At 45.5% G+C, this 22500-nt stretch overlaps 1 protein-coding gene across 1 annotated transcript in view; it reads right to left on the reverse strand.

Annotated features, from left to right (window-relative positions):
* The window catches only part of LOC143283831 (uncharacterized), a 221404-nt gene that overhangs the window by 4362 nt on the left and 194542 nt on the right, over window positions 1–22500 (reverse strand). Inside the window, exon 7 of the mRNA XM_076590206.1 lies at window positions 244–327. Coding sequence (XP_076446321.1) covers window positions 244–327 — 84 coding nt within the window. The remainder of the gene's footprint in view (window positions 1–243; window positions 328–22500) is intronic.

A 22500-nucleotide genomic window follows, 5' to 3' on the forward strand; every position in this document is an offset into this window, starting at 1 on the left:
TTCTCCTGGACCAATTATTTATTTTTTTTTTGTTCAGACAATTATCTTTATTTACCCTGCTGTGGGGCGAACAGGAAATATTTGGTTTGAAACAAACCTTTCCAAAATCTATGGAACAAAATAATGTGTTTAGTTTTATTGACATAATCATTTTTTTCCACTTCAATATTACAAATCCCTTATCACACTGCATGGATGCAACTATGGATTCAAACATATATCAGTTCAAACGGGGGGACTCACCATTTTTTGATTTTGTTTCGCTCAGGTTTCGCTTCAGGTCCTGGATGGTCAGTTCGTGCTCTCGAATCACACTCAACAGTTCCTCTGAAATCAAAACACACACACACACACGCGCACACACGCACACACACACACACACACACACACACACACACACACACACACACACACACACACACACACACACACACACATTAGATACCGACGGTTAGTGAGAATTTTCCAGAGAAAAAAAAAGGAAAAGAACATACATTCATTCAAATCTCTTCTTTTCTGCTTCCCTATTTCTCTCCATAATGAAGACATCATATTCATCATGCCAGCAATGTATCGTTTTCAGTTTAATTTCGTATTGGGCTCTCTCTCTCTCTTTCTCTTTCCTCTTCCCCGTCTCTCCGGAATGAGAACTACAAGCACTTGAGCTTAACCCTTTCACTGCCAAACTCGCATTTATGCAGCAGCTAGGTAGAGGACCCATGTCACTGAAGGGTGACCAGATCACGGGTCTGTTATCCATGAACCTACTGCTCTTTATCAGTGTTCGGTGGTAGGATAGGCCATATTTTCTACATGTCACAGGGGGAATCCCCAGCTATTCTTAAACTCCATATTTTCTGTGTTTGTAGCACAAGGGAATTTTGCATTCTAAATTGACTGGCGGTGAAAGGGTTAAGTAACATACCGTTCACAATAAATTACTTTTTGAAATAGTTCGCTTAACTTTTCACAGTAAACGATTTCTATTTTCTATGTTAATCTGCGGGTGGATGTGAGAAAGGGATTAAACAACGAGCCTTAGTGATAGTGATTTTTTTTTTTTTTGAAAGGGGGTGGGGATGAACCGACAGAAATGGACAGAGTGAAAAGCAGGAAGAGGATAGGAGCTTTTCGACTGTTTGCTTGCGTGTCTGTTTGGGTGGTTGTTGTCGTCTCGGTCTTTCTACCGGAATCATGTTCATGACTGCAATATTTCTCACAAAATGACGCACCATCCCTAAAAACCGACATGAACACAAAATTGTGTCTGTTTGTCTCGGTCTTTCTACCAAAATTGTCGCAAAATTGTGACTGACTACAAAAACCAAAAAGCAACAAAACGTAGTTGAATACTGGGGTTTCCACGCAACTGCTCCCCAATTCATTGTACTGTATTGTACTGTATTATGTTATATCGTATCGTATTGTATCGTATCGTATCGAATCATGTCGCATCGTATCGTATTGTATTGTATTGTATCGTATTGTTTGTGTTGCATTGCATTGAACTGTACTGTATCGCCGCATTGAATTGTATTACTCTTTGTCACAAACCTGTTTCTCTGTGTTAAATTCAGGCTGCTGTCCCCATGGAGAGCATCGCTACAGTGCACCGCTACCCATTATTTTATTATCATTCCTTTAAAAAAAAAAAAAAAAAAAGTTTTGTCATTCTTATTTTCCTTTAATTCCCCCTGAGTGGACGATGCACAGGTAGCACAGTGAGATATGCGCCCAACGTCCCACGGGGGAACAGCGTACACACACCAACACACAGAGCACTCCCATCCCCCACCCACCCCCTCCCCGCCCCCAGCCCTTCTCGCTCTTCCTCACCCCCCCCAGACCCCCCCAAGCCCCCTCCACACCCCCAGGCAAAATACACGACGAAGACAACACAGACAAGATCAGCCAGCACACAAGCAAACAAACGCATTAACAGAACGCTAATAAGTTTGGATTGCTCTAATTACGATGATGTTTCCCTGGCAGAGTGAGTGCAGTCCGAATACCACACAAAAATGTATCCTGTGAAAGACAGAGAGATAGATAGATAGATAGATAGATAGATAGAGAGAGAGAGAGAGAGAGAGAGAGAGAGAGAGAGAGAAGAGAGTGTGCGGACAGAGACATTGAAACAGGTAGAAGAGAGAGAGACAGAGAGACAGAGATTGGGTGGCAGACTGACAGTGGAGAGAAAGAGGGAAAGAGAAGAGAAAGAGACAGATAGAGAAGAGAGAGAGAGAGGGAGAGATAGATATACACGCAGATAGAGAAGAGGCAGAGGGAGAGACAGATATACCCTTAAACAGATATATCTATATCTATCTATATCTATCTATATATACATACATACATATATATATATATATATATATATATATATATAGAGAGAGAGAGAGAGAGAGAGAGAGAGAGAAAGAGAGAGAGAGAGAGAGAGAGAGAGAGAGAGAGAGAGAGAGCCACAGACAGACTGAACGAGAGACGTGATAGAAAAAAACCGTGAAAATTTTAAGATGCAGAAACAGAAAAAAAAACCCAACCCAACTTAGACTTCCTCTGAAATCGACATATCTGCCTTTGAAATTCCAAGTTTCCCCCTCTTCGTCCGGGTGAGGTAACTGGCGCAGCGTTTGTGCTAATTCATATCGGTACATCGGGGCAATGGTAGATATTTGCACTGCAGTGTCCGATTGCGGCGCTTTGAACCCGCCCAAATTGGGTTTTCTGCACAGATACCGGCAGCCAGTGCTCTCTCATCTGTTTGGCTGGGGGAGAATGGGGGCGGGGGTGGGGGGTGGGGGGTGGGGGAATCATCCTTTCCCTGCCAAGACTGTCTCCGTCTCTGGGTCTGTCCGTCAGTCTGTCTCTTTCTCTTCTCCCACGCTCTCTCACTTCTCTTCTCGCACGGTTTCCGGTTTTTTTTTTTTTTGTTTTGTTTTTTTTTGTTTTTTGTGCAGACCTCTTTGTGCTGCACGAACTAATTCAGTAATTATTGGTTGCATCGTTCAAGGGCTCTGTTTCAATACTGATTTGATACATTCTTGGGGATATGGGGTGGTGGTGGTAGGGGGTGGGGGGTGTTGGGTGGGGGAGGGGAGGGAGGACAAGGAATATATAAAACGACAGAGAGAGAGAGAGAGAGAGAGAGAGAGAGAGTTATTCACACACACACACACACACACACACACACACACACTATATATATATATATATATATATATATTTTTTTTTTTTTTTTTTTTTTTTTAATTTTTTTTTTTACGTAAAGCCGCGTTCGCTTGAACACGAACTTGAAATACCAAAGAGATGTTGGGGAGGGGGTGGGGGGGTGGGGGGGGATTGAAGAACAGCAGGAGGGGTACAAAACGAACTCTTGGACAACACAGACATACCGGCACACAGAGCGTCATTGAACACCTCCTACCCGTTTCATCTATCTATCTAAAAATTAAAAAAAAAAAGAAAAAAAAAGGTAACAGACAGGGAAGAATAATAAAGCTAAAAAAAAAAGAAAAAAAAAAGAAAGAAAAAGAAAGAAGAAATTATCAGTTGGCAGATTAATATGAGCGGGACAGGCCCCAAGCAGGCCGAGCTAAGGGAAAGATTAGCGGGGGGGAACACTGGGAGATATGATGTATTCGACAGGCCTCATTCCGCGTCCGGATGAGCGGCTCTGTGGTCGGGATTAAAAGCTTCATTGCACGGCCAACCCGCCGTCCGGCCTCCGCGGTAAATCTCGCCGGGCCCGGCCCCCGCCCCCGACCCCCCCCGCCCCACACTCGTAATGAGAGATCCGAAAGGGGCTCGTAAACCTTGTCCCTCTCCATTTCGTCTTGTAACGGATTTTTTTTTTTTTTTTTTTTTTTTTTAGGTTGGGTTTGGGGGAAGGGTGGTTGTTGGGTTGGGGGTACGGAATGGGAGTCTAGAGGTGGGATAGAGGGGGGATAGTTAGGAGAGAGAGAGAGAGAGAGAGAGAGAGAGAGAGAGAGAGAGAGAGAGAGAGAGAGAGAGAGAGAGAGAGGGGTAGGGGGTAGGGGGTGGTGGAGTGAGGATAGAGACGTTGGTGTAATATCTGTCTTGTTTTCCGGCCTTTTTCTGTTTGTTTTGTTTCCTTTTTTTTTCCGTGTTAAATTCAAAATTTCTTTATTTTTTAAAATATTTTTATTAAAAAAAATTCTGTTTGAAGTCAAACTGAAGATAAAATTCAAATTCAAAGGACGCTTTGTCGTGGATGGGAATTGTAAAGGCAGTAAAATGAACACACACAGACACACACACACAGACACACACACAGACACACACACAAACACAATCTCTGTCTACCTCTCTATACATATCTATCTATCTTTAAATTTTTTTTAAAATTTTTATTTATTTATTCTATTTATTTTTATTTCTTTCTATCTATCTATCTATCTATCTATCTATCTACCCTTCCATTTCCCTGTCAGTGTGGCAAACTCGATGAGTACGATGGTCGGCTTCAACCAGGCAAAGGTTAACGATGATTACAGCTGCATTTTGTCATCATTATTCAGTCACTGACATCCTGCAAAAATATCATTTTAACGACTAACCTGCATGTCTAATGAAGGGAAACAGGGAAGCGTTTCCGAAGTGTGAAAACCTATGCTTCTGTCACTGAATATATATATATATATATATATTATATTTTTTTTGTTCCAGAGTGTACCATATTTTTGGGCGGAGTCTATAGTCTGCAGAGAGATTGGGGGATTTAGGGATGTTGTTCAGAGGATGAAGGGGGTGGCGACTGGAGTTAGCTTTCCCTTCCCACGTCTTCTGCCCTTCTTGTCAACCTCGTTTTCTCTGTGGCGGATTGTTGAGGATTAGCACCGGAGTTCTGCAGTCCACAGTAATTCTCTCTTCTCATACATCTCCCAAGTTAGAGGGGATTTCTTTTTTTTTTTCAGGAAGGGTAGGGAATTACACTGCTGTATGAGCGTTAGATTATAATATCTTATGAATGTTAGATGATAGAGGATATGGAGGGAATTATTAACTGTCGTCTGTCTCTCTCTTTTTTTTTTCTTATTGCGTGAGAATGCCAGACAGGAAGTGATTCAGTGAGTGAGTGAGACAGTGTGTGTGTGTGTGTGTGTGTGTGTGTGTGTGTGTGTGTGTGTGTGTGCGTGCGTGTGTGTGTGTGTGTGTGTGTGTGTGTGTGTGTGTGTGTGTGTGTGTGTGTGTGTGTGTGTGCGTGCATGCGTGTGTGTGTGTGTCCGTGCATGCGTGCGTGCATGCGTGTGAAATAGTATTCGTTTTCAGAAAAAAAAGAACGTCGTAGCGCGCACACTTAGCGTCATCTACAGGGTCAGTCTAAATTTAAAAAAAAAAAAATGAAGGTAAAATCCGTAGAAAAAATAATGCATTTGTATTTTGCAGAATTTGTTTTGATAAGCCCTGACATTGACAGAGCAATCAGTTTGTTTTTCGCAAATCTAATTCATGTTGACATGCAGCTGTAGTCAGCTAGTATCCAGCACAAAGATTAGATGTTCTTTCTTTATTAATTTTCTTCTCTTCTTCTTCTTCTTCTTTTAACCTTTATTTCTTTTTGTTCTTTCTTTTCGCGACAGTCAGTTGGTGCCCTACAAAAAGATAAACTTTTCTTTCCCTGTTTCTACATTTCGTTTCTTTTCAAACTATGCCAGAGAATTATGCATGCGTGGTATGACATCTCGATTTTCAAATACTGTTGCATAGCACATTGCTATCATAATCATGTCTATTTTTAATTATTGTATGATATTCCTTGCCTCAAGCTGCGTTTTTTTTCCAATGTATACGACTGTGATTATTGTGTGAGTGGTTTACAGTAATTAACTATATATATATATATATATATATATATATATATATATATATATATATATATATATAATTTTATGTTTACTTGCAAGTGTGCAACTGTCATTATTGTACGTATATGTCTCTCTGTCTCTCTCTCTCCTACGTTTCAATGTGAATATGTGGTTCACTCGATGCAACATTTAAGCTTTCTACGCCTTTTATACAGACATGCTGAATGACCGCGATTCTCAAGTATTTGTCGTTTCTTTTATTAATATAATAAAGTATTCAGTATTCCTCCGTGCTCTTTCTTTCTTGCTTTCTTTCTCCCTTTGTGTCTGTTTACCTTTCTGTCTGCAGCAGTTGGTTGCTAGCAAGTAAAAAGATAAAGTTGTTCTCTCTTTCTATTCTTTACAGTCTCGTGTACAGTCAGGAGGTAAATTCAGCAAAACATCGGCTTCTTCTTCCTTTCAATGTTCTACGACACGTTTGATGGTACTCAGCCAAATGACCGGCTTTTCTTTCTTTCTTTCCACCCCCTCTTTCATTTCGTTGATTGCCCCCCCCTGTACCCCCACGACCCCCCCCCCACCCTATCCCTCACCCCCTTTTTTATTTTATTTAGTCCTTGTCTTTTTAACGCTTTCCATACGAACGGCGAAAGAGCTGACGATAACAGCATTTCACCCCAATTATCATCATCAAAATATTGCAAGCGGAAGGCTCTTATTACTGAAAACGTGAATGTTGACAAAGAATACCACAATTCTGACGACGGAAGCTAAAGGTTGGGTTATTCAGACACCCACTGGACATCCGAGGGGTCTGTGTGGAGGAGAAGAGAGGACTGGCCGTACTGAGTGAGTTAAACGAAAGAGTGAATCAAAATGCTGTTTGAATCAGTTAGATAAAACCTTTCAAAAAGAGTGATGTCCGCCGGAGTAAAAAGTGATTGAAAAGAGAACGAGGGACTTAATGGCGCGGCTTAGAACAACGCATTCAAACACACACACACACACACACAGACACACACACACACACACACACACACACACACACACACACAAGAAAAAAGAAAAAAAAGGACGGCTACATAATCCGATCTGCAGCGGTAGGGACATGAAAAGTCTCGACAAGTAATTTTGCAATTTCTTCTGAATGTCGGTGTCGCGTCAGAAAGCTGGATCTCCTCTTGTAATACACATCAGAAAAAAAAGAAAAGAAAAACAACAACAACAACATACTGATCGTACGTGAGATAAAAACAAAACAAAACAAGTCTGCAGAAAAACCAGGATTTTTCAAACATTGCCGTAATCTGTCAGCATTTTGCTGCAATCAGTTCACATTGACAGAACTGGTGCTGGATCGTGGGTGATTCCCCTCTGCGAACACTTTGATGCTGTCACTCTGCATGATAAGAATCAGAAGGGAGACAGTCTCGTTCTCTGGTGTCGCAAGAACCAATCACACACTCGGGTTTGGTGTAACTGTGGTGGTGGTGGCAGTGTGTGTGTGTGTGTGTGTGTGTGTGTGTGTGTGTGTGTGTGTTGTGTGTGTGTGCGTGCGTGCGTGCGTGCGCGCGAGTTGGTTTTTTTCCTCCCTTGTGTTTGTGTGTGCGTTCCTTATGAGAAAAAGCAAACATTTCAAGTGAAATGGACATCGCATTTTGTGTTAGTTGTCAAAGCGCGCGCACATACGTACACACACATATATTTTTATGCACATACGAGAGAAGAGAGAGAGAGAAAGAGAGGGAGAGAGAGAGAGAGAGAGAGAGACAGACAGACAGACAGATAGACAAAGGGACAGAGAGATACAGAGACAAAGAGATAGACAGGGGCAGAGACAGAGGAGAGGAGGAGGAGGAGGAGGAGGAGGAGGAGGAGAAGAAGAAGAAGAAGAAGAAGAAGAAGAAGAAGAAGAAGAAGAAGAAGAAGAAGATGAAGAAGAAGAAGATGATGAACAGGAGCAGGAGAAGGGGGCAGAAGGACCTGGAGGATGAAGAAGAGAAATAAAAATATGAAAAAATCCATCAGTTTGATGAAAGAATCAAGAAGCATGACAGGGAAGAAGGCGGAGACAGAGAGATAATGAAAGACGGAGACAGAAAGACAGAAACAAAGGCACGAACACAGACAGACAGACAGACAGACAGACAGACAGCGACAACACAGACACAGAGACGCGGGGACCCGCCATGGCCCAACAACAGCCATTAACAGGAAGCGGAAGCAGCGCCGCTGACAGAAAACATGCGCACCGAGACCCCCAACACGCGCAGGTCGGGCGAGGCCAAAGCCATCAGAATGGCAAGTCACTTTCCAATTTTCTCCAAAGTCCAGCCAAATGCGAGGCGACAATAAAATCATATCTCTCGCGGCTGACCGCTCACTGGGCGGCAGAGGGAAAAACCGGAGGAATTTGGCCAGTATTAATATTTCTCTCTGAGATCTTCCAGAAATGTGAAAGTTCTGGAAGAGGGAAGGGAGGGTTTGGGAGAGGGAAGGGGGGGTGGGGGGGGGGGGGGGGGGAGGTGTGAGGGCGATTTACGGCTGCGGCTCTCAGAGCCTATCTTTAGCCGCTCAATAGTAAATTATTGCCCCCTTTTCTCTTATTTATTGCCCTTTTATTTAGTTTTGTGATGAGAGCCGAGCCGGGTCTGTCCGAGGCCCGATAGGGGCCGGAATATGTTTGCCCCGCCATCTCTGTCGCAATGAGGAAGAATTTCCACCCTGGCCAAAGGGGCTCCTCCGTGATAGATTTCTTTGCTTCAACACACACATTCGTCACCGACCCGCCTCTCCCTTCCCCCCTCCCCTCCCCTCCCTGCGCCACCTCATCATCATCACCACCACTACCACCACCACCACCACCACCCCTCTCCCCCACCTCTCTTTTTCGATGCCAGGCGAATGGGGAGCCCCGGTGACTGGTCTTTTTCAGGCTGCCACCCCATTATGATGCCGTATTATCTCAACGGTTAATGACCAATTTCTCTCATTTCTTCTCCCTGCAACTGTAAAATCTGCCGCCGATAGGCAGGAAAAACGTAATAAAACGTCCAAAATGGATGAGAGTTCCTTGACAGTTTCCCAATAATTTCAACAATGAAAGGGTTTCTATCAAGGGCTCTCCGGGCATTATGGTGCCGCTGCTGTGATTGAGTTTGGAGCGGCTCCAGGACAAAAGGCGGCGGCAGGAAATGACTGCTGCTCATTGAACGCTCACCCAGGCCCCCCTCCCTCCTCCCCCTCCTCCTCCCCCTCCTGTCGGGAAGCAGGGGGGGTGCTGGCGGGCCGAGCTGCTCTTTGGGGCCGGCCTTTTCCGCTGCCTGTTGTTCCCCCCATCCATCGCCCTCCCTCCTCCCGATTCAAGGAGTTTTCCTCTGGTCGTCTGCGGGCACCTTTTGCCCACTCTACGGCGCTGGCTGGGGTTCACCTCCATTTCCTGAAACTGCCAGCTTTCTTACTCACTACTCCCCCACCCCCACCCTCCACCTCCCCTCCATCCTCAGAGAATGATTCCGATCTACCCAGAGCCAGAATAGAGATAAAAGTCTGTGTGTTCAGTTTTTTCACGTCTGCTTGCAGATGTGATGGACAGTTTGAAGATGGGTCGTTTCTGACTGGTAACTGAATCTGAGCTTAAACAACAACAACAAACTAGTTCATTGATTTATCGGGAAGAGTCGTGAACATGCAGTTCACAAGCGTCTAGTGCAGTCCTCGGGACATAACGGACGCAGCAAAGACAGTGAAGGAATATGGGGAGGGAGAGGGTTAGAGCTTGTTCCTTCGTCATTCGCGGACAAGTCCTCGACACCTCCCGTCACGTAGCGTTCATGCTTCCCTTCCAATGCTCAGTTCCCTTTCACGTCCCTCAGAAACTGAATGACTCGGATGTAGCTGTCACGGTGTTATACATCAACCCACATCAAAACTAGAGCAGAGAACCCTATCAGATATTCACTAAAATGAAATACAGCACAGCTGGCGATACAGTATTTTCTCCCTCGCCATTCCTTCTCCTCCCTGCCCCTCCAGGAGGAGTTCCATCCTCTGTCCACGGGGAAGTGTCCGCGAAACGCGTGACTGATTGCGTGCTCACTTTCTTCAGGTCCAGTTCCGAGTGACTGATCAATAACATGGTGCTGACCTTTTGTAGACCATCTACATCGTAAAAGCTGCAGATCGATTTCCTTTCTGGACCTGTTCTAAAGTTTCTTGGAGGAGGGGGGATTGGGGTGGGGGGGGGGGGAGGGTGATAGAAGGAACATTCTACACCCTTGAAACTGAAATCGTCATCAATCACACGGGTGACGGAAAAATCTAAGTTTAATTGGACACTTAAAAAAAGATCCAGGACCTTTCTTTCCTTCATTCGTAGTCTGTGAATCATGCCGCCATTTCTCTGTGCAGATCTCTGGTGCCTAAAAGGAATGAGATTTCCCGTCATCATAGAGTCCTGATTCCATCGAAAAGTTTTTCCTGGTACAGCAAAGAAACAGCCAGAGCAGAGGGAGAGAGAGAGAGAGAGTGACAAAGAGGGGGGAGACGAGGATGGACAGAGAGGTAGAGGGGAGGGGGTGGGGGGGTAAAAGGAGAGAGAGAGAAATCGAAATCGAAACTTTTTTTTATTGAGGGAAAATGAGAAGGCACTAACTGGCCTGTTTTCATCCTACTCTCGTAAGGAAAACGTATAAACTAGTCTAGGAAATACAAAAAGAAATAAAAAGAAAAACACACACACAAACCCCCCCCAAAATCAACATCGCATGGCAACAACAGTTACAATAATAAAAACAAAAGAATAAATGAATGGCATAGACAATTCACAAGAGAGAGACAGAGAGAGTGGGGATAGACAGAGAGTGAAAGGAGACAGAACTAGACAGGAAGAGGAAACAGAAAGCGATGAGGAAAAGAGACAGGAGGAAGAGACAGAGAGACAGAGAGCCGCGAGGAGACAGAGAGACAGAGAGAGCCGAAAATGGGTTCATATCATCCGCTGGTCTCTCACACCTCACTCCGGGTCGATACGCGCGCCCCCTGGTCGTTTTGGCGACAATTAGGGCCAATCCCGAAAGACAAATGTCCATTTCTGATGGAGAATTAATGGAAGAGAAATCTGCGCTCTCCAATAGACCCTATTCTATTGCCGTCTTTCTCCCTCTTGCGGAGCACCCGCTAATCTGCCATGAAATTTGATTGTCTGAGAAAGAGAGTGCCTCGATCTCTCATATTTTCTCCCTAACTCTCGCGTCTCTCCCGTCGCCCCCCCCCCCCTCTCTCTCTCTCGCATCTTCCCCTCCCCTTCCTCCTCCTCCCTCCCCACATCACCACTGTCTTGTCTCTGCCCCCCCTTTTATGTCCTTCTACCAACTATACCTAACTAGTCCCTGAAAGTTTGTGAAACTTTTGATTTCCCCAGGCTAAAACCCTCACTGCCGGCTGTGAAGGATATTGGCGGCCATTTTGGAAACCAATCCAAGTTGTCGACCTGGCCACATTTCAGCCTGGCTGGGTTTTCAATTTTACGCGTTGTGCATGGTACTGTGCCCTGCCAAATTCTTACAAACGTTCCAGTCTCCTTTAGGCGATTCATCAAATATTAAACAGAAAAAAAGGGGGTAGAGAGGAGGAGGCATGGGGAGGGGGAGGGGGGTGGGAGGGGGGGGGGAAAGATACCATCGCCATATTTTGTTTGACGACAGAGAGGGTGTCTTTTTTTATCCCTCGGGGTCTGTTTGAAGACGTCGAAAGAACGTTTTCTGGGGTGGCACTGCAAGTCACTTTGTAGTTAACACGGTTCTTTACCTTCCCGAGTAAGGTATCCTTGGTCCCCGTGCATTCGTTTAGATGACATGAAGATGATGCCAGTCTTATCTTTTTTTCTTCTTCTTCTTCTTCTTCCAGACTGACACACATTCACAAGCAACTATTCAACATGAATACACTTTTCATCACCCGCCCATAAGTCGTCGACATCTACACGATTCAAGACTCACAGAAATAATTAAAAAAAATTAGAAAAGCAAGCGAAGGAAAGAAATGAAAAAAAAGAAGAAGAAGAGTGAGAAAGAACAGCAGAAGGAGGAGGAAGGAGAGAGAGAGAGAGAGAGAGAGAGAGAGAGAGAGAGAGAGAGAGAGAGAGAGAGAGAGAGAGGAAGAGAGGAAGAGGGGGCCGGAGAATGAAGACAATCATCGGTAGACCCAGGTTCACAATTCGGCATAGAAATGTGAACGGTCGTTACTGCAGCTATCAGTTTCGTCCATTAATCACCAAACGGTTGGATTCGGTCAATAAAATTATGTGGTTTATCTCTTAGCCCACTGCGAAGACTATCGAATGCTGTTAACAGCGTAAAATGAAAGCGCTCTGTGTGTGTGTGTGTGTGTGTGTGTGTGTGTGTGTGTGTGAGACAGACAGACAGACAGAGAGAGTGACAGAGAGAGAGAGAGACAGAGAGAGAGAGAGACAGAGAGAGTGCGTGTGTGTGTGAGTGTGTGAAAGAGTGGGTGTCATACGTCGCTGCTGCCCAAAATGACACGCCAGTATTGTGGCTCAATCACATTGTTTTATTTCATAATGTCAGACTACAAGTACAAGGAAAATGGAAAAGACGACAGGAAAGTTTTGTAGAAAGCCCTGTGCATGTCTCTGTTAGCTCGCTTGAGGAGCTCAAAGACCGCGAACATTGTTTATAGCTGATAATTAACCACTTTTTAGCACGCGGACACACACACACACACACACACACACACACACACACACACACACACTTTTCATAAAAAAACAACAACTAGAGACTTATTCTAACTTTTCCATGCAGGGTGTTTCTGACAGAGGTCGGGGGGCGGGAGGCGGGGATGGGGGGGGGGGGGGGGGGGGGAGGGGGAGTTTGGGAAGCCATGCAACACCAGCATGACAGGCCCAATGCATACATCGCCCGCCCTCAGCTCCACACACTGCCGCCCACTGTAGACTGCAGACAGCAGACAGACCTTATCAGGCACCGGAAGTGGTGCGGTCAGCAGAACCAGTCCCGCAGTAAATCACCCATCGTTTCGCCACAGGTAGAAAAGAAAAAAAAAAATCCGAAATCCTTTAATTTGCTCTCGCGGCAATCATGGGCTTGCCGCGGCTGGCTGCTAATTGGCACTTGAAGGAAGGAGGGCTGGTGTGTTGCCTTCTTCCTTCACTGGGGTTTACAGTCCACCATGACTTCTGGTCCTGTTGCAGACGTCACTAACATCAGTCCTCACCTCCCCAGCCCCTCCCCCCCCTCTCTTCCATCCTCATGTTGCGCCATGTTTTCCGTCCCCCCTCCTCCCTCCCCCCTCCACTCCCCGCCACAACTTCTCTCGGCCCTTGGTTTTCAACAGTCGGCGAAAAGATGGACATTACACAGACACAGAACAGACACACAGATACATACGTCCGCGCATACAGAAAGAGAGGGAGGGAGAGAGAGAGAGAGAGAGAGAGAGAGAGAGGATGAATATTCTTTAATGAGGGAAGTGGAATAAGCAAGGACATGCTTTTCTGCATCCGGCCCTCAGGGCAAAGAAAACAAACCAGCAAACAAAACAAAATAAGGAATACAATACTCTACTACTACTACTACTACTTGTAAGTAAATAAGATAAATGAAATCATCACAAAAGGAAGAGAGAAAGAACAAAATAATGTCATAGCAAGAAAGACAAACACAAATACTAAAACGGACACTTCACACACACTACCAACGAGTACACTTGCAAATGCATAAATATGTAACCATCCCTAATCATGATAACAACAGCAATAATACTAATAATAATACTAATACTAATAATAACAATAATAGTGCATGGTATTTTATCTAACATTACCTGTTTAAATAGCATGGCACTGTCACCTAGGTTGACTTACATCATTTATATATTTTCCATTTTATCAAAGAGCTTCTGAAGTGAACACTACTAGTTATCTGTTTTAAAAAGGAAGGCAGATTATTCCAGTACGAACCACCACTGTATGAAAGGCTTGACTTGAAGAGGTCAATTCTAGGAAGAGGTATTGTAAGTTTATGAAGTGTCTATTGTTGTTTATTGGAAAGTTATCTACAATACCAGGAGGAGCTGCTCCAGTAACTACTTTGTGCATAAACAGAGCTTTGTTGTATTCTAGTCTTAGATACAGTGGAAGGATGTTCAATGATCTATAATCAGCTGTGGTTAATGAGCTGGATTTTAAAAAGAACTAGTTTAAGAGCTAGATTATACAATCTGTATTAGGGTTTTAGAATGTTTACACTAGCTGAATCCCATACTGTCAAGGCATAATCTACAATTGATTGGATATGTGCTTGAAAGAACTTTTTTACGATCAAAAAAATATTTACTTTATATATTTTATTTTTATTGTTATTTATTTTCATTTTTATTTATTTATTTTTTTTATTTACTTACTTAAAAATTATTTTTTGGTATTTTTACTTTATTTGTTTTATTTATTTTTATTGTTATTTGTTTTTTTAATTTCATTTTATTTATTTTTTATCTTATTTTATTAAATTTTTTTTTCTCAAGGCCTGACTGAGCGCGTTGGGTTACGCTGCTGGTCAGACATCTGCTTGGCAGATGTGGTGTAGCGTATATGGATTTGACCGAACGCAGTGACGCCTCCTTGAGCTACTGATACTGCTTTTACGAGCATGTTTAATGTTTAAGTTTAGATAGTTGAAATACTTTTCGAGATATTCTTTTACACAGATAAGGAACATGATCGGACCAAGATACATTATCATCAATGATGATACCTTGTGCCTCATGCGATTTTACTTCGCAATCTTAATTCCAGAGAGAGAAATAAAAAATAAGTCTTATGAATTGTTTTGACGTTTTTGTCTGGTTGTTATATACATACACTTAGTTTTCGTTGTAAGAAGACACATATGATTAATTTCAGTATATCTGGCTAACTGCCTGGTGCTTTCTTGTAATTTTGATGTCAATACATTTATGGATGAATGATTGAAATAAACTGAACAAACCGTTGTTAAACACAGAGGCAGATCGTTGACATGCAGAGAGAATAATAAAGGGCCAAGGATAGACCCTTGTGGTTCACCATATGTTATTGTCTTTAAATCTGATTCAGAATCATTAATACCAACTAGCTGTTCTCTGTTTGATAGAAATGATGAAATGAGCTGAATTGTGTCTTGAGATAGTCCATATATATAACTAATTCCAGAGAGAGAGAGAGAGAGACAGACAGACAGACAGACAGAGACAGAGAGAGTTTGATAATGAGATTGAAGTAAGAGCAACAACACTTTCAAAAATCAGTTAATAGAAGTGCTCAAAAGCTCATCTGTTTTCCTCGCCAAAATCCCTTTTCAACATCCCCCCTCGACCCCCCTGCCCCCTCTTCCATCCTGCTGGCCAAACAACGTGGTAATAGGGCTTCGGTGCGACGGTGTCGGAAAGTGCGACTGTGCGCCCACACTTCAGCCAATTGGCCCTAATTGACTTTTCTCGCTCGTCGATCCCACTGTCAACGCTTGCCATGTTTGTTCTCAATGGCCGCACGGCTTGTCAAACTGACTCCTCCCAAAGACGGTCCCGCTCACTCTACAACACGTTGTTTTACAACAAGCGGCTTCTTACATAGAGAGAGAGAGAGATAGGAAAGTGAAGAGAAAGGAGTACTATACCGGAGCGACTCCCGGGTTCGGCGCTTTATTTGCAAATCAGCCTCGTTATACCTCCTCTGTGCTTACATCAACATGCTGGTGGTGTTTTCTTTCCCCCACTTGCCTGCCACGAGAGGAGCCGCGTGCTTCACCTTCCCCGTCGCCGCGGAGAGACAGTTCCCATCTTGGGCCGCTGGTGGGAAAAGTCCTCACATAACGCCCTCCTACCTGCCCGAAACGTTCACCCCCGTCCCCCCCTTCACCCTCTTCCTTCACAGTCACTTCTTCAGTGCCGCCGAGTTATCTTGTAGCTCTTTGTCCCTTTCTTTTCTCTCCTACACGTGGGTATCGTTCTCGTACTGGTAACTTACCCCTCATCTTCAACCCACCCCCCGCCCCCACTCCACACTCCATACCCGCTTTCCATAAACCTGGCAAGAGAGTTCTGACAACACTCGGGTACGGGAAAGCCAGCAGCGCCAGAGTATTTGTTATATTAATTACTTTCTTTCATCAACAGTTTACAGCCCAGCGGCCCGTTCAACACGTAAACAGTTTGTTTCCATTCCGGGGGCCGGGGGCCGGGGGCTGTAAGCAGTGAATGATGAACTGAAGATGAAGACGTCGGTCTGCCGGCACACACACACACACACACACACATGTGCCGCTCGCCCACTGCCTCCTCCTGGCTGGAGCACTATGTATCGGGTACAAAGCAATCATTTCCCTTCGTGCTCTCTTCAAGGCTGGAGATATATATATATATATATATATATAAAGAGAGCGAGAGACTGAGATGAGACTGAGACGGTTTATTCATAATTCCTGCACCGCACCTTGAGAGTACAATGGCTTACACGTATGGGTATTCATTTGCAATACTCTCTCTTCTACGGAGCTATGTATACCTAAAGGAAAACTTTTCTCGTGAGGGGCTGCATAATACTCATAACTATAGGCAATAGACTGTCAGAATGATATGCAGTGGAATGCTAAATCGCACATTCACAGTGGTCTCATGTGATATATATGCGTTTCGCCTGTTGGGCGCTTTATACACAGATAGATAGATAAATACACACACACACACACACACACACACACACACACACACACACACACACACAGAGGGTGGACAGAGATGGGGACGGCTCTGGAGAGGCGATCGCAGTACCCACAGCATCAGACGTATCTTGGTGTAATTTTCCTGGCATACATGCAAGCAAGTTTCCCCGGCGCGAAATCTGGAAATGTTGATGGTTCCGGTTTAACTTCCTCCATTCCAAGAATTTAGCGTGGCGCGCGCGCGCGCGTGTGTGTGTATGTGTGTGAAATCAACGGCGATAATGTGTGATGATGAATCTCAGTTGTTGAATGTTTCTGTTTACATCTGTATGCTATTTCAGGAGTACATTTTGAAATAATCATTCAAAGATATTCAAAGGCATAACACACACACACACACACACACACACACACACACACACACACACACACACATTTACTTCAGTTGTCATTTCAAATATATGTCGTCGATTAGTATGGAAGACTCGACGGGCATCTGAACTGCACACACACTCAAAGAGAGAGACAGACAGACAGACAGACAGAGAGAGAGAGAGAGAGAGAGAGAGAGAGAGAGAGAGTTTCAGTTTCACTTTCTCAAGGAGGCGTCACTGCGTTCGGACAAATCCATACACGCTACACCGCATCTGTTGAGCAGATGCCTGACCAGCAGCATAACCCAACGCGCTTAGTCAGGCCTTGAGTGCATGCTTACATATTTGTGTACCTATGAAAGTGGATTTCATTTTACGTAATTTCGCCAGAGGACAACACTCTCGTTGCCATGGGTTCTTTTTCAGTGCGCCAAGTGCGTGCTGCACACGGGACCTCGGTTTATCGTCTCATCCGAAAGACTAGACGCTCAGTTTGATTTTCCAGTCAAACTTAGGAGAAAGGGCGAGAGCGGGATTCGAACCCACACCCTCACGGACTCTCTGTATTGGCAGCTGAGCGTCTTAACCATTCTGCCACCTTCCTCCGAGAGAGAGAGAGATTCAAAAACTTTATTACTTAAGGATGAAGATTTTAGGCATCGCCTTGTCTTCCAATCTGTCCTCTCTCACAGAGAGGGAGTGAGAGGGAGAGAGAGAGAGAGAGAGAGAGAGAGAGAGAGAGAGAAAGCGAGCGAGAAAGCCAGGGAGAGAAAGGGGGGGGGGAGAGGGAGGGATACCTACAGAGAGAGAGAGAGAGAGAGAGAGAGAGAGAGCTTCAAAATAACTCTTAGATACCTTTGGCTTTTTGTTTTACCAAGCGAGTTATTTAGACTATGGGTCACAGTCTCAGAAAACAGTGAACCCTACATGTCACAGTCAATAACTGTCAGCCTCCTGTCAGCCCCTTTCTTCTCTCCCCTTGGCGAAGGGACAGGCTGATGGAATTATCCCCGAAACAAGACGCATTAGTACCCCGGACTGCTTATTAGTCCGGCACACACCGTCTGATCACAAGGCATTAGTACTTTCTATCAAACCAACGTCATGCCTCATTTATCAAAGGCCACAAAAAAGCGAGACTCGTCGATACTATCATGTTCTTCAGAATTAATTAACTTACCGTACACCCCACCCCTCCCCCTCCGCCCCCCCCACGCCCCACACCTTCCCACTCCCTCCCTCCTCTCTCCTGTTTTCAAGCTGTCGTCTGCTTCGTACATCACACACTTAACGCGTCTCAAACAACGAAGAACAAAGTAAACAAAAGTTACGTCCCTTGAGCCAGACACTTGGTGTGCGCCGAGGTTGCCTTAGCAACGCCGGTGGTGTGCAAACACTTCACAGAGAGAAGAGGGTTGATGAAGCAGGGATCGTAGTCAGTTTGTTCAGAGCTTCTGTCCACTTTGTTTATTGATCCCCCCCCCCCCACCACCGCACCCCCTCCCCCAACCCTCTTCACCTTCCCGCAAAATTTACTTTGCCAATAACAGAGTATGTGTGTCAAACAAACCTGGTTTAATTCATCTTGAAAGTCCGTTCGTTTACCAATAACAGAGTATGTGTGTCAAACAAACCAGGTTTGGATTCATCTTTCAAGTCCATTCGTTTCAACAACAGCCGTTATATAATTTTTTTATTTTTTTTTTAATTTTTAGGTATACTTTACTGCCTGAAAATGTTTTCTTTGCGTCAGCGGCAGTCAACACGAACAACACAGCACGCCAACGACAACAATGCTACAGGGACGAACACGGTACACGCCCTTGCCTCTAATTGTCTGCATGCTGTGTTGTCATCTGGTGTCATCAGAAGGACGGTGAAAGGGGGGTGGGGGGCGGTGGGGGCGGGAGTGGGGGTGGGGGTGGGGGTTAGTACAGTGTGAGAAACAGGAGCATCGACGAAGGAGAAAAAGAAGAGGAGGAGGAGGAGGAGGAGGAGGAAGACAGGGCGAAAAGTGAAGAAAAGAAAAAGAAAAGAAAGAAATGAGAGGAGGAGTAGCGAGGAAAAGTGATGATGGTGATGATGATGGTGATGCTGATAAGGATCAAGATGATGATTGGTGGTGATGATGTTGGTGGTGGTGGTGATGATGACAACAATGATGGTGATGCTGCTGCTGCTGCTGCTGCTGATGATGATGACTGGCAAAGAAGTTCCAGAAGAAGAAGACGAGAAAGAAAAAGATATAATAGAGAGAAAGAAGAGACACGATATTCAGGTGGTGGTTGGAATAGCAGCAGCAGCAGCAGCAGCAGCAGCAGCAGCAGCAGTTTTAGAAATAGTAAGAGTAGTGGTATTCACAGAGAAAATGATTTCAAAGAAAGTATATGATAAACTGAAAGACGAAAACGCTGAAGAAATGGAAGCAGTAACGGTACTGGTAATAACAGCAGCAGTGATAGTAGCAGAAGCCAGCAGCAATAGTAAAAGCAACTGCAGCAGCAGCAACAATAACAGTAATAGTAAACAGGCGACAACAACAACAACAACCAACCTCCTCACTTTTTACCCTTCTGATTTTTTCCCACCCAAAAAGACATAACCATCAAAATCACCCCACCCCCCTCCCACCCCTAACCCAGAAGCCTTCCAGACCACCTCATCAGGCCCCATTACAATCCTTATGACCACCGCCCTCCTCCTCCTCCCCCCACACCATCTCCTCCCTTCCCCCCACCCTAACGGCCACGTCCCCCACGTCATTTCGTTATGTCACAGACGCCGCCTCTCTCCTCCACTTCATTCTCTCACGCCGTTCTGACCACAACACCACGCCCCCCCACCCCAACTTCTTCTTTTAGGGAATGTGTGTGTGTGTGTGTGTGTGTGTGTGTGTGTGTGTGGAGTGGGGTGTCTTTGTCACTTTCTCTGTCTCTCGTCTGTCTGGCTGTCTCTCTCTCTCTCTCTCTCACACATACACAAACAGACATAGACACACAGAGACACAGAGACACAGACAGACAGACAGACACACACACACACAAACACACACACACACACGACACCTCTCACATCACCCAAGTACCCGAGCACCCTTTCACCTCTCACCTCCACCACCCCCCCCTCAAAAAAATAAAACACTCCAAAATACGCACGAGAGAGATGGAGGAAGAAAGACAGACAGACAGACAGACATACAGAGTCAGGGATGCGGCACTAAAGACAGACAGACAGACAGACAGACAGAGTCAGGGATGCGGCACTAAAGACAGACAGACAGACAGACAGACAGACAGACAGACAGACAGACTCAGGGATGCAGCACTAAAGACAGACAGACCGACAGACAGACAGACGGACGGACAGACAGACAGACAGAGGGACGGACCACAGCCCGTGGCCTGCCCTCCTATCCCTGCCGGTGCCGATAACAGGCGATAATGAGCCGAGAGTTAATGAGGCGCAACGTGAAGACACAAACCAAGGCGGCCGGCCCCGCCACGCCACTACCAGGGGCGCTCACCCCCCTCACCCCCCACCCCCACTGCAGGACTGTGCCCCCCCCCCCCCCCGGACACCGCGGGGGTGGGAGTGGTGAGGGGGCGGGCGGGGGGGGTCATGATGATCACTGGAAGGGGGAGGAACATGGGGGGGGGGGGAGGACGTGGAGGGGGGGAAGGAGAAAGAGCGAAAGGGATGAGTTGGAGGTGCAGTAATAAAAAGAGAGGCTGAAGACACTACTGGAGGAGGGTGGAGTGTGGGTGTCAAAGTGTGGGTGGGTGATGGGTATGGATGCAGCTTTATCTCCATCCTCCACACCCCGCACTTCCTTCTCCACATGTCCCCTACCCCTCCCCCTCCCTTCCCCTGCAAAATGCTGTGTCCATCAGTGACAAAATGGCGGACTGTTCATTGGCATGGGCGATCATGCGAAACAGGTGGAGTGAAAGGGAGGGAGAAAGGGAAGGGGGGGGGGGGGAGAGTGGGAGGTGGTGCCGGGATGCCAGACCCGGAGAGAGAGGGGGTGGGGGTGGGGTGGGGACAGCAGTAGTCTGATTTAGTGTGGGAAGGTAGGCGACAGGCTGATTATTTATTTGTCTGTGCTGTCTAATTATCACTCCCATCCCCGCCCCCCTGCAGTCAGTGCCAATCTCCCCCCAAAACCTGCATCGAAAGCGCAGCAGTAAAACAAACAAACAAACAAACAAACAAACAAACAGACAAATTCTAGATTTTCTCCACACTCCACATATTCCTGCAATCTAATATATCCAGTTTCCCCTGTCGCCAAAGTCTCTCACGTCTTTCTTGATGGCCATAGTTTTTGTTGATGTTGTTATTGTTGACTTCCCTTCACAAAGGCAATCGCACACTGAAGGGACCGAGTCAAAGTGAACTTCAACGTTCCCAGCGAACAGCACTGTTGCTGCAGTGTGCGTGTGTGTGTGTGTGTGTGTGTGTGTGTGTGTGTGTGGCGGGGGGTGGGAGGTTTGGGTTGGGGGGGGGGGGACCACTGCTGTACGGAGAGACAGAAAAGCACGCAATCTTCTTGAATGCCAAGTTTTTGTCACACGAACATCTTCAAGAAATTAATCAGACGGTTTTCGTTTACTTTTATGCTTATATGCAACGATTCAATTTTTTTTTCTTACATGAACTTTAAACATGAAGTTAAAAACAAAATGCTTTTATGCAACGATTCAATTTTTTTTTCTTACATGAACTTTAACACGAAGTTAAACAAACAAACGGGTTATGAGAGAGAGAGAGAGAGAGAGAGAGAGAGAGAGAGAGAGAGAGAGAGAGAGAGAGAGAGAGAGAGAGAGAGAGAGAGAGAGAGAGATTAACCGCGGTGTTGTGTTGAAATCAGTCAATCCACAATAAACACGAGGTTTACACAGTGTCTCCGGGCTGGGGATGTACAGGGTGACAGACGCTCCAACACAACACAACACTACACGGACACCATACAGGGAAGGAAGGTGGGGGAGGGGAGAGGTGAGGGGGCGGAGGACGGAGGGGCGGGGGTGGGGGGGGGGGGGGGGGGGGGGGGGGGGGGAGTCGGTGTTGGGGAAGGAGGCAGGGAATGAGAACAATGAAGATGACACATTTTGACAAGTCTGTGTGAGGCTGCAGGTGGATGTTAACAGTGTGCTGTTTGTTGACCAAGCTCTCCGTTTCCCTTTATTCCTATCTTTTACCATCACTATATGTTCTGGTGTGCTACTTACACATATCACGTAATGATGTTCTATATATTATTCTCTCTCTCTGTCTGTCTCCCTGTCTCTCTCTCTCCCTCTTCATGTTATGTTGTTTCAGCGTCTTTGAACATAAATTGCTATCATTTGCAGCTTGTACAATGCACATTGTTTTATATTGTTTTCAAGGTGTGTGTGTGTGTGTGCGCGCACGTGTGTGTGTGTGTGTGTGTGTGTGTGTGTGGAGGATACAAACAACAGAAGACAAGGGGATGACGCGGAAGGAGGAGGCACAAGATGTGGGGGAGGGGGGGAGGGGGGGAAGGGTGTGTGTGAAAACTATAGAACAGTGGAGAGA

The sequence above is a fragment of the Babylonia areolata genome, chromosome 7 (assembly GCF_041734735.1).
Source record: "Babylonia areolata isolate BAREFJ2019XMU chromosome 7, ASM4173473v1, whole genome shotgun sequence".
NCBI classification, from domain to species: Eukaryota; Metazoa; Mollusca; class Gastropoda; order Neogastropoda; family Buccinidae; genus Babylonia; species Babylonia areolata.